Raw genomic sequence first — 11854 nt, forward strand, 5'->3', positions numbered from 1 at the left:
TCTGCATATTTTTATGAAGATGTGGAGAAAATCCATAATCAATAAGAATCAACAAGAAGTTTGGAATATCATCCATTCAGTGCTTTTTAAAAACAAACAAACACACTAATGGATGCTATAGAATCATGGACCAAAGACATGAAGTACATCATTTTGTTAATATGTGTTGCCTCCAGTAAATTTTGTATATTGCCCATGCAATGTTCCGTCATGCAACTGGGCTAGTTTTGTCTAAATCTTGCTGAAGATAGCATATTCAGACAGAGGCCATGTCCAGTACTTTTCCATGAGGTCCATTTTAGCCAGAGAAGCTGGAGCTTGCCTGCCCCTGGGACCATCTGCTGCTCTGCTGTGGAAGTCAGAGTCCTCCCTTGGTTCACCGTCTTTTGATGTGTGCACAGTCACCAGGGCTTGTCCTCAGTCTCCAGCCAACTCAGGTGTGGGACTTTTCAGTATACGCACAAACAGATAAAACTCACAAATCAATGGAGTTATGTTCTTTTGCAACATCTAAAGGGCAGATATCATGAAAGAAGCCATTGTTCCATAGGGTGTTCCATAGGTCGAAAAAATCTGCTAGGGAAGTGAGTGTAGCTCTTTGGTTTCCATACGGGGTGCCAACTTGAATAAAATATTGTGGGGGCCCAGGTAAGCCCTGCCCCACGTAATCAATCACATGACGCAGCACAAGCACACCATTTGAATGGCAATGCCCATCACCTTTGAGAGAGCCCCTCAAATATTTTATTGGGGGGTCAACACCCCCTCGGCCCCTAGGAGGTGGCTCCTAAGTTTCCATAGTACCTGTTTTTCCTTAATGCAGATATGGCTGAGCTGAGGCCTGTAATGTCTCTGCCTACTTTTCGCAGGCCTGCAAGCCCTGCTGCCCGAGTACTTGCGTGAACGCTTTGTGGCTGCTGCCTTGAGCTACATCACCTGCAATTCGGAGGGGGAGCTGATATGCCGAGAGAATGACTGCTGGTGTTACTGTGGGTTTGGTTTCCCACAATGCAACTGCCCCGAGGCTGACATCCAGGCTATGGAACAGAGCCTTTTTCAGATCCAGGGAGTTTGGGAGAACCACAACCAACAGTTTCGGGAATCAGGTGAGTTTGGGAAACGTGGGTCTCATGGGGAACGTGACGATGGGTGGATGATTGCCCACATCCAGTTGACTCAGCAAGGAAGGAGGATGCCAGGTGACTGAGGCAAGGAGCCATTCAGTGTTGCACCTCTCTTGTGAACAGCCTGGCAGAGAATGCAGATGAGCCAGAAGACGAAGGAAGCGGTGAAGGCAGGTCTTGTGAGATGCCAGCCACTGCAATAACCACAAGAAGGGCAGGCAAATTTACTAAGTGAACCAGAGAAGACTAGGAAAATGTGGGGAGGCAAAGACTGGCTGAGTGTGTGGTGATGGAGCTAAGCTTGAAGATAAACGTCTGGAAAGGGAGAAAGACAGCAGGAGGAACTGGAAGCAATTTTGGGAACCTCCTTTAAACTCAGTTGGAAACCAGAACCTATAGTTTGTAAAAAAAAGCCAGCTAGGAAGTGCTTGACCATTGATGGTTATTGACATCTGGCGGTCGACCAGCTGAACCTGAGGGAGAGTGGCAGTTCTGGGGCACTGAGGGCTTCCTTAAGTAAATTAACAGCAGTGGCTTTTCCTAAACTTTTATGTTAGAAGAAGGTAGACACAGCATTATTTTTTAGAGTCGTGGGGCTAATTCAAATGTGTCATCAATGTGTTCAGTACAAATATATCTTTTCTAGTCCCCAGGTTAATTCTGCATATTTGCAGCATGGTCAGTTAGGAAAAACAAAATGTTCATGATCATACTACAAGTAAAACAGCTGCTGAGAACAGCTTAAACATATAACCACTAAATCGGTGTATTATAAAACCAAAAATAAATTGATCAGAAGATAAGTATGAACCTTATCAAGGCAAATAAATAGATAAATACACATGCAAAGCAATTATTTTAATAATAGCTGAAGAAGAAGAAGAAGAAGAAGAAGAAGAAGAAGAAGAAGAAGAAGAAGAAGACTCATCTGCTGATATAATTTTCAGTAAAAAAAAAGTGCTTTAAAGGTAGCTGAAATCATGAAGAAAGTCTGCGGGGAAAACACTATTGGCTGACAGGAGTGTTTCATCACCCCTTTGTTCCCGCAGCTACTGCTGAATGTTTGAAGCTATTTTGTTGGATTTTTAGGCCCACCCCCCCCCCACCCCCAGTCCTTTCATAGCTCTCATGTCACCTGTTAAGCTCTTAGGTGAGCAAATTGGAGAAAGATGGTAACTGTTCCTCCAGCTGCTGTTACTCATTGGGCTTCCTCCAGTTTTTCCTGACAAATCTGCTGTCACTTTGTGTGGAGCACAAACGTCTTTTTTGTGTGTGTGCTTTTCAGCAGGCTTTTTGAGGCTGAGAAGTTTTCAGCCCTTATTTTGGTGGGAGATATGGAGGGGGCCGGTAGTGATGTATGGAAGTGAGAGCTGGACCATCAAGAAGGCTGATCGCCGAAGAATGGATGCTTTTGAATTATGGTGCTGGAGGAGACTCTTGAGAGTCCCATGGACTGCAAGAAGATCAAACCTATCCATTCTTAAGGAAATCAGCCCTGAGTGCTCACTGGAAGGACAGATCCTGAAGCTGAGGCTCCAAGACTTTGGCCACCTCATGAGAAGAGAAGACTCCCTGGAAAAGACCCTGATGTTGGGAAAGATGGAGGGCACAAGGAGAAGGGGACGACAGAGGAGAAGATGGTTGGATAGTGTTCTCGAAGCTACCAGCATGAGTTTGACCAAACTGCAGGAGGCAGTGGAAGACAGGAGTGCCTGGCGTGCTCTGGTCCATGGGGTCACAAAGAGTCGGACATGACTAAACGACTAAACAACAACAAATGAAGGGGGCACCAAGGAAGCCCTTCTTCACCCCCACCACTAAGGATCTGGGGAGGGTGGAGAGGTGGAGGATAGAAGGCAGGGGAAGGCACTGGTTGTACTGGGTGAATGCAAGACTTCTGCAGCTCCCAAGAAAGTGATGGCACAGTCGTCAGGTAAAGGCAGGAGAGAGGCAGTAAAAGTGCAACTAATTAGCAATAGCTGGAGCAGAGTTCCACTTCCCTCTGTTCTAAAAGAATTCTACTTGCTCCTTCAGGGCTTGCAGGATTTTGAGGCCTGACAGATGACAGCAAAGCTATAAAAAATGAAAAGAAAGTAAGAAAGAAACCCAATAGAAGCCAAATTCTTAGTGATAGCTGGGGAAACAAAATGGGGAGGTCCTGCCAGCCAAATGCTGGCAAGGAGGAGTAGAGGCTGCAATCTGTGATTTTGCAAGGCTAACGTTTTCTTGGAAACGGTGTATTCTAAAGTAGCAATCCTTGTTCTTCTAATTACTGAGTATGTGATTCAATGGTACTATGGGGCTGAAATAAGTGGCATAGCATGGGTTGCCGGTGCCCGGGGCGGGCAAGTGTTGCGCCGCCTCCAATGGACCGGGCAATGGTCCCTTCACCAACCAGTGTCTAATCAAGGGAGTCTCTCCTTGCAAACTCATCCCAACCTGGGAGCAGAGATACGGCACAGAAACACGAAAACAGGAACACCACTGTGTTGCCTCACCCTCCTGCCTTTGCAGTGAGGCACTCTGGGCAATGCACGTGGCTCTGGCAGTGCTTTCTGACCTTCCTCTTCAGTGGGCAGCAGCGGCACCCTCCCCTCCCTCCCAGCTGTCCCAGGGTGTCCCCTCATTGGCCATGAGGAGGAGGAGGAGGAGGCGGCAGCTCCACCCCAACTCCAAAGGCCCAGCCTGGGCAGAGCTTGCTTCCCGCAGCTCTGGCCTCAATGAGGGAGCTTGTTGTGGGAGCACCTGATTGCGCCCCCTCAGAAATTTGCACCCAAAAGAGTCATGGCTCCCTTGCCCTCCCATGCTATGTTGTGGGCTGAAATGAAAACCTGAAAGTTAACAGAACTTGCCATTCCTTTCCACAAACAGAGGTTGATTGGAAAGAGATAAGAGGAGTACAGTAACTCATACAGGGAGACAGTGGATGACCCTCCATCACAGAAGAGTGGAGCCTTGCAAAAGGCACTGGTTATTAACATAATCCTCACAGTTTTTTGGAAATTAATCGGGGTTATGAGTGGGGCTGGGCTGAATTCTTTTTTTTAAAAAAAATTGAACTGTAAATTTCTACTTTTGTTTTTAAAATGGTATCTTAGTTTTCTATTATTTATATGGTGCCATCATTGCGCGAGGTGCTTTACAGAGCAACAGTGGCGGGGGTTGGGGGAGACAGGCCCTGCCCCTTGGAGCTTACAGTCTTAAATTCAACGCAGGAGGGAGCTGCAAAGTGAGGTGGATGGAAGGATAACAGAGGAGGAAAAAGAATATATTCAGTTCAGTTGCACATATTTGGGATGGGCTGATGACATTTTTATTCACCGTAAATATGGGTTAATCTAAAAACAAAGTTAGTCAATACAATAGCCTCAAATACAGGATACTTACAGAGTTTATAAAAAGCATGCAGACATTCCAGCTCCTAAAACAAGAGACAAAATATTGGATTCATCTTCAATAACATTAATCCGACAAAAATTGTTTTTCCAATAATTTATTTCCCAATACTGTCTGAATTTCCAAAGAATGTCAAGGTGATGGTGTGATATATATATATATATATATATTCTTCCTTTCCTACAATCTAATATGGGATGTCAGATTTAATAAATCTGTTGTAAGCCAGCAGTTATTTCACCACGGCTGTATGGCTGGAGATTAACGCTGCCGTCCTGTGCACATGGGGACTGTCAGCGGCTGAAGGAGAGGCAAAATAAGTCAAGGCTTCACAAGCAGAGGCAGCCTGTAGCTCTTGCCTCCCAACATGTTTGCCTGCAGTCGCTTCCTGTCTCCTCTGCTGGTCTCCATGGGCCCAGCTTATAAGCGGCGCTGGATGTGGTGTGCCACGTGAAGTCAGCTTCTGAGCCTATGCATACAAGATACAATCCAAAGAGCTTAAAAAACAGATGAAAACAAAACAGAAAACAGCAGATACAGTATATTTGAGGGGGGGAGAGAGAGACACAGAGAGAAACAAAAAAAGATGGCCGTTCACTCAGCTGGGAAAGTCTGTCGGGGCAAAAATTTCTTCAGTTCCCAAGCAACACAAATGGTGAGACCCAAAGTCTTGCAGGAACAAAAGCCGCTACTTTGGAAGATTGAACTTGGAGTGTGGCTGGAAGTGTCTGGAGTTAAGGAAGCTCTTAACTCTGGTGGGACTATGAAACAGGTTGACAATTATCTTTTGGATAACCACTTTTTGGATTACAATAACGATGACGGGAAGTGGGGCTGCGGGGAATGGGCTAGTTTGATGAAGGAAAATGGAGATTATTACCGGCTGGAATTCCCCAGAGACCCACTCCCCAAGGAGAAAGGAAAGAAACTACGAAAGAAACCAACAAAAGACAAAGAAGAGCATAAGCACAAACAAGAACAAGAAAATCTGCAGAAGGGGCCTAGAAGAGACTTAAGGGCCTCGGACATAAGATCACCAGATTGATGGACTGGATGCAATGGTCAGAAAGGACTGACATAACCCGAGACCAGGAAGAAGGGACGTTGGATAAAAATTAGAGAAAAAGAAAAAATCTATAAAAAGAAAAAATTCTTTTTATTTTTTGGAATTAGTGTAACACTAATGAAATATCAGGGATTATGCTGGAATGGAACCAATTGGCTTTAGTAAAAAGGATTTAAAGAGTTATGTAGAAATATGGCTTAAAATTTGAATTTTAAGGCTTTTAAGGCAAGATAAGGTTAAAGAAATTAATGTAAATTGAACAATAGAATATAGCAAAAGATGGAAAGGATATGTTGAGTTAATAAATAAGATAGACTGTTAAGATAAATTATTTAAACAAAAATTGAGAAATATGGGAAGAATTTGCTGAAACAACGAATTAAGCTAGAATACAAAAAGGGAGGTGTGAGGAGGTCCAAGAAACAAGCAAATGAAAAGATGTAATATGGGATTTGTATTTTTTTTCTTGTTTTTCTTTTTGTACTTCTTTTGATATATTTTTCTGTTGTACTTTTTTGTTTTTTTCATACCTATGTATTTTTGAAACTTTGAATAAATATCATTAAAAAAAAAAAAATTCTTCAGTTGTTTCCAGAAAGTAGGTGTCTGTTGTGTCTTGACAAGGAATGTTGCTCTACAGAACAGGAGCAGCAATTGTAGAGAAATGCAATGGTTTTCCTAGAATCATAGAATTGGAAGAGACCATGAGGGTCATCTAGTGAAATCCTCTGCAATGTAGGAATTTTCTTTTGCTCAAAGTAGGGCTTGGAACTCACAGCCCTGAGGTAAGGGTCTCCTGCTCTACAGACTGAGCTACCCACTCTGTTCTATATTTGCTATATAGTTTAATCAGTCCCCCCCCCAAGTATTTCAAAATATGAAATATTCTGAAATAGCAATTAATGGGAAACAACCTTGCGTTCACTTCTGTCATCCTCACTGTGAGATTGTGGTTTAAAGACACAGTCCTTCCCCAAATGGAGCATTAGCAGGGAATATATATATCACTGCTGCATAATTTGCCTCTGAATAACAGATACCAAAATGTACTGGGAAACAACAAGTTGTTCACACCTACCTGGTTTTGCCTGTTGCAGTCTAGGTTGATGCTGGTGCAGCCCTCCATTTTTGCATTTGTCCCCCAGGGTACAGCCAGGTCGTTCACACACCCTCAAGCTCCTTCTGCATCTTTTTCTTGGAGCATCTAAGGCAGCCTTTCTCAACCTGTGGGTCCCCAGATGTTGTTGAACTACAACTCCCATCACCCCCAGCTAGCGAGGCCAGAGCTCAGGGACAATGAGAGTTGTAGTCCAACAACATCTGGGGACCCACAGGTTGAGAACCAATGATCTAAGGGCTTACTCTCCCCAGGGCACCACCTGCAGCCCTTTTTTGCTTCTGCCGAGAGAGTGCATTACGGGTATGTCACAAAGTGTGGCATGGAAGAGTCTCTGCATAGAAGAAGCATGGATAGGGAGAGGAGGGCTGTGCTGTAGCCCAGTCTGCAACCTGTTTGTTGTGAAAAGGGAGAGAAGGATTAGAGTCCTAGGTGACTCATAGAACCATAGAATTGTGGAGTTGGAAGGGACCCCAAGGGTCATCTAGTCCAAGCCCCTGCAATGCAGGAATCTCAGCTAAAGCATCCATGACAGATGGCCATCCAACCTCTGCTTAAAAACCTCAGAGGAAGGAGAGTCCACAACCTCCTGGAATCAAATGATAAAACTGCCCCATTTCCATTGTTACTCAAGTTTGCTATGTGCCAGGGATTTTTTTCCCTTGGAGGAGCCCCAAAGCAATACAGTCCAGGTCAAGATTTACCACTTGGTCCTCTACCTTCTTAAAGGAGTGATGACTTTCCAGGGGTTGAGTGTTGCTTTCCAGTGTTATCCTTCCTGCTGACATCCTGTTCTGTCTTGGCAGAGGAACTACAGTCCCTGGTGAAGAAGTTCCCTGTGGACCACTTCTTGAACTTAACAGCCATCTCCCAGTACTGGGCAATGGATCCTGATATTCAGCACCGCTATCAGAAGTTGGGCAGCACCTTGAAGATGCTCTCCAAGAAGACCCATCGGATTGTCCGGCGTCTTTTCAATCTGGCCAAACGCTGCCACAGGCAACCTCACTTCAGACTTCCCAAGGAGAGGTCTGGTATATTTTTGGGACAGCTTTTCTTGGGCACAATCCAGTACAAAGATAGAGATGCCTCTAGCCCACTATGTTCTGTGTGCTGAAGCATGTCTAAACTCTGTTTGGATTGTGGTCGTTGTCTTTTGGAGTCCAAGTGGGAAGGATCTGTCATGGGAACTAGTATCTGATATGGAATCTGAAGCCCCCAAGAGGCTTAGTGATGTTCTACATGTTACACAGACTGGGAAGGAGTTGCATACATACATACATACATACATACATACATACATATAGATAGATGATAGATGGATAGATAGAGATAGATGATAGATAGATAGATAGATAGATGATAGATAAATGATAGACAGATAGATAGATAGATAGATAGATAGATAGATAGATAGATGATAGATAAATGATAGATATAGATGATAGATAGATAGATAGATAGATAGATGGTAGATGATAGATATACACATATACACATGCACACACACATCACTGCCCATCTGAAGGAGCCAACAGCTCCCCTGTTCCCTGACATGCCCCCAAACTAGGGATTGAATTATGCAACCCAGGAGCTGCTGTATACTTCAGTTTCATTTATTTCCAGCCCACAACTGCCAATGGGAGGGATAGATTTTTTTATTTTTTAACAGGAAGGCAGGGTCCTGGCCACCCCACCCTGAACTCTCCTCCCGAACTTAGTGAGTCTAAAATAATAATTAACAAGAGTAATTGTTTCTTATTTATGCAAAAGTACAATGTGAACATTTTAGCTCAAAGCCTGCTGTTCACACATCATTGAGTGTTTGGATCACGACTGATTCCTTTTTCCTATATGCGGCACAGAAAGGCAGGGGAAAAGGGGCCAGCTCCTTCTCATCCCTAGAGCAGGCTTCTCCCATAATTACATAAAGGGATTTCAGGTGACTGAGTTCCATCAAACACTACCAGCCACTGGCAACTTGCCAGTTTACCACCTGCGGAGAAGGTTTCATAATTACAGAACACATGCATGCATCCCTCTCAAGTGGAAGTCCAGCCCCCTGATTTTCTATGTGGAAAGTGTGTATACTTTATGCAGTACTAAGGTTTACTGCAGAAGGATTTTGCTTTCTTTTTTAGGGGGCGATTGAAACATGGGAAATGGTTCAGACTAATTATACACGTCTTTGCTGTGTTGATGCAAAGTTAACTTTTCATCTTCTTTGTGCCTTCTTCTGTCAGGCCCTTGACCTACTGGTGGAGCCATGCTCAGTCCCTCCTCTATTGCAGTGAGACCTCTGTGCCAGGAACGTTTGTGGAAGAAAGCCACAGCTGCAGCTGCCCCCATGACCAGCCCTCCTGCCAGGGGACTATCCCATGTGCCTTGGGCGAAGGACCAGGATGTGCTGCGTGTGCAGAGGACAACGCCACCCAGTGTGGGTCCTGCAACTATGGCTATGTGCTCACCCTGGGACTGTGCCGCCCAGAGGTGGCCGAGTCCCTGGAGCACTATATAGGTTTGGAGACTGACTTGCAGGACTTGGAGCTCAAGTACCTTTTGCAGAAGCGGGACAGCCGCATTGAAGTGCACTCCATCTTCATCAGCAATGACATGCGCCTGGGGACCTGGTTTGACCCCTCTTGGAGGAAGAGGATGCTGGTAACCCTGAAGAGCAACAAGTACAAGCCAGGTTTGGTCCACCTCATGCTGGCCCTCTCCCTCCAGATCTGTCTCACCAAGAACAGCACCCTGGAGCCAGTCATGGCAATCTATGTCAACCCATTTGGGGGCAGCCACTCAGAGAGCTGGTTCATGCCCACCAATGAAACTGGCTTTCCCGACTGGGAAAGGACTAATGTGGATGCCTCTGGCCAGTGCCAAAACTGGACCCTCACTTTAGGCAGCAAGTGGAAGACCTTCTTTGAGACAGTCCATGTCTACCTGAGGAGTCGCATCAAGTCTCTCAACGACAGCTCAAATGAAACCATATTTTATGAGCCTTTGGAGATGGATTCTTCCAAGAACCTAGGCTACATGAGGATCAATAGCTTGCAGGTTTTTGGCTACAGCCTGCCCTTTGAGTCTGATGCCATTCGGGACCTTGTCCTCCAGCTGGATTATCCGTATACTCAAGGCTCTCAAGACTCTGCTATATTGCAACTGATTGAGATCAGGGACCGGGTAAACCGCCTCTCTCCACCTGGGAAAACCCGCCTTGATCTTTTCTCTTGCTTGCTCCGGCACAGGCTCAAGCTGGCCAACAACGAGGTAAGTCGCATCCAGTCCACCCTGCAGGCCTTCAATGCCAAATTGCCAAACCCAGTGGAGTATGAGACTGGTAAATTGTGCAGCTAGCCTTGGGAGTGGGGCAGGGCTGTCCTTGTAGCTCCCGGAGGGGAGGACTGGGGAATGAGAAGCCGAGACTTCCAAAGGCCTTACTTTCATGCCAGCCGTGCTCTTCGGCGAGACAGCCAGCTGCCAGCCTGGAAGACTCCAGCGTTTGCAGACTCTGTGGCACCAAACCCGGGGATGAGATGCGGCACAAATCTCTGGCACGACAGCAGCAAAGAAGAGACCAAATGGCAGGGCTGCTGCTGCAAACGTCTTGCTTCAGTTGCTGAGGAGTCTGCCTTGCATCCTCTCTTTTCTTGCAGGCTGCGTTTGTGGAGCATGCAAGAAAATGTACAGGTCCACGAAGAAACCAGGAGATGGAGACATAGAAGGGAGACGGAGAGAGACATGACCGAGGGCTGAACTTGTGGGAATGGCACTAAAGACTTGGCCTTTGTGATCTGGTCAGCAGCCCTTAAACACACGGAGAGAGGAGCAGCAAAAGGATTGAACGAGGATTCTGTCAAGTGCTTCGAAAACACCCACTTAGGAGAACCGTTCTTTGGCCCTTGCCTCCCCTGGCGCAGTTTACTTTTGTATTGTTTTTATGGGTGTTTCTAACAATGTCATCGCCTTTACATTCTCCGCATTACTTTCTAAAGCTGCTACCCCAAGCACGCTTTCTTGGACATTAGTGGAGGTCCGTTTCTCGCACCAGTGAAACTTGCTCCTCTTAAAGGAATGAGTTTAAGAACACAGTGCAGAGCCCTGATTTCAGCTGCCTGACCACCACCTGGGATCCACAGTTTTGCTTTGTTTCCTGATCCACCCCTTTGGGGTGAGATCTTTTCAGTAACTGGTGAGTGGTAGCGTTTGGCACATGAAAAGTGTGCCTAAATTGCCCCTTTCTCTCAACCATCCCCAGGGAACATGTCACCCTCTTCTGTTCCATTCACATCACATGGTCCTGTCACACAAAGCTAATTTCACCAGGGGGAAAATACACTTTTGAAGAGTGTTCCCAGTGGCACACAGGCAGTTTTTAAATGGGTATTCAGAGCCCAATGGATGATTGGCCTTTCAAGCGTTTATTTATTATGTATTGGTTTTAACTGATTGGCTTTTTAAAAAAAGTATTTCTGCTTTTGCGTTTTTTAAAATTTGAGTGGGATGTTCATTTTCAGTTGACTCCTCCAGCTGAGTTACACATCTTATCCAAGCGTTTGTTTTAATATATTTTGTAAGGGGTGGGATGAGGGAGAAATTGTTATGTTATGTTTTGGTTTGGTTTGGTTTGGTTTTTTTGGAGGGGGAAAAAGGGAAAGCAGTAAACAAATCAAAATTGACTAAATGGCTTCTTTAATAGTTGGAGTGTGTGTGTGCAAGTGCAAAGACATCTGGGTGCAAAGAAATATGTCTTCTCTTCTTCTTTGGCAATCACTCGCAGCCGAGTAAGATTGTCTTCCATAAACACGGTTTTAACAATGAGTCCGTAAGTGACTGTGGAGGCCAATTCTGGATCCACACGTCCTTCCACAGTGGGGATATTGGTTTCTGGGCGGGAGTTGATCACGGTGTGGATTTGCCAAGCGTGCCTTCCTCTTAACACATTTCTCCCTCACGCCTTGAGTTCAAATATCTTCAAAGCCCATGACACCTTTGGTAAAGGCTGTTCTCCAACTAGAGCGTTCGCAGGCCAGTGTTTCCCAGTTGTCAGTGTTTATACTACATTTTTTTATATTTGCCTTGAGACAGTCTTTAAACCTCTTTTGTTGACCACCAGCATTACGCTTTTCATTTTTAAGTTCGGAATAGAGT

The 11854-nt window shown here is 45.3% G+C and overlaps 1 protein-coding gene and 1 long non-coding RNA gene across 2 annotated transcripts in view; both read left to right on the plus strand.

The window, feature by feature from the left end:
- Positions 1 to 11379, plus strand: part of BRINP2 (BMP/retinoic acid inducible neural specific 2) — an 86774-nt gene extending 75395 nt beyond the window's left edge. Inside the window, exons 6-8 of the mRNA XM_083621596.1 lie at positions 870 to 1106; positions 7510 to 7732; positions 8947 to 11379. Coding sequence (XP_083477722.1) covers positions 870 to 1106; positions 7510 to 7732; positions 8947 to 10060 — 1574 coding nt within the window. The 3' untranslated portion in view covers positions 10061 to 11379. The remainder of the gene's footprint in view (positions 1 to 869; positions 1107 to 7509; positions 7733 to 8946) is intronic.
- On the plus strand, positions 1113 to 4164 carry LOC310765999. Its single transcript, XR_014549914.1, has 2 exons — positions 1113 to 2479; positions 2923 to 4164. It is a non-coding gene; the product is annotated as an uncharacterized lncRNA (long non-coding RNA).
- Positions 11380 to 11854: the final 475 nt, after the last annotated feature.

The sequence above is a fragment of the Podarcis filfolensis genome, assembly GCF_964270895.1.
Source record: "Podarcis filfolensis genome assembly, chromosome: 6".
Classification (NCBI taxonomy): Eukaryota; Metazoa; Chordata; class Lepidosauria; order Squamata; family Lacertidae; genus Podarcis; species Podarcis filfolensis.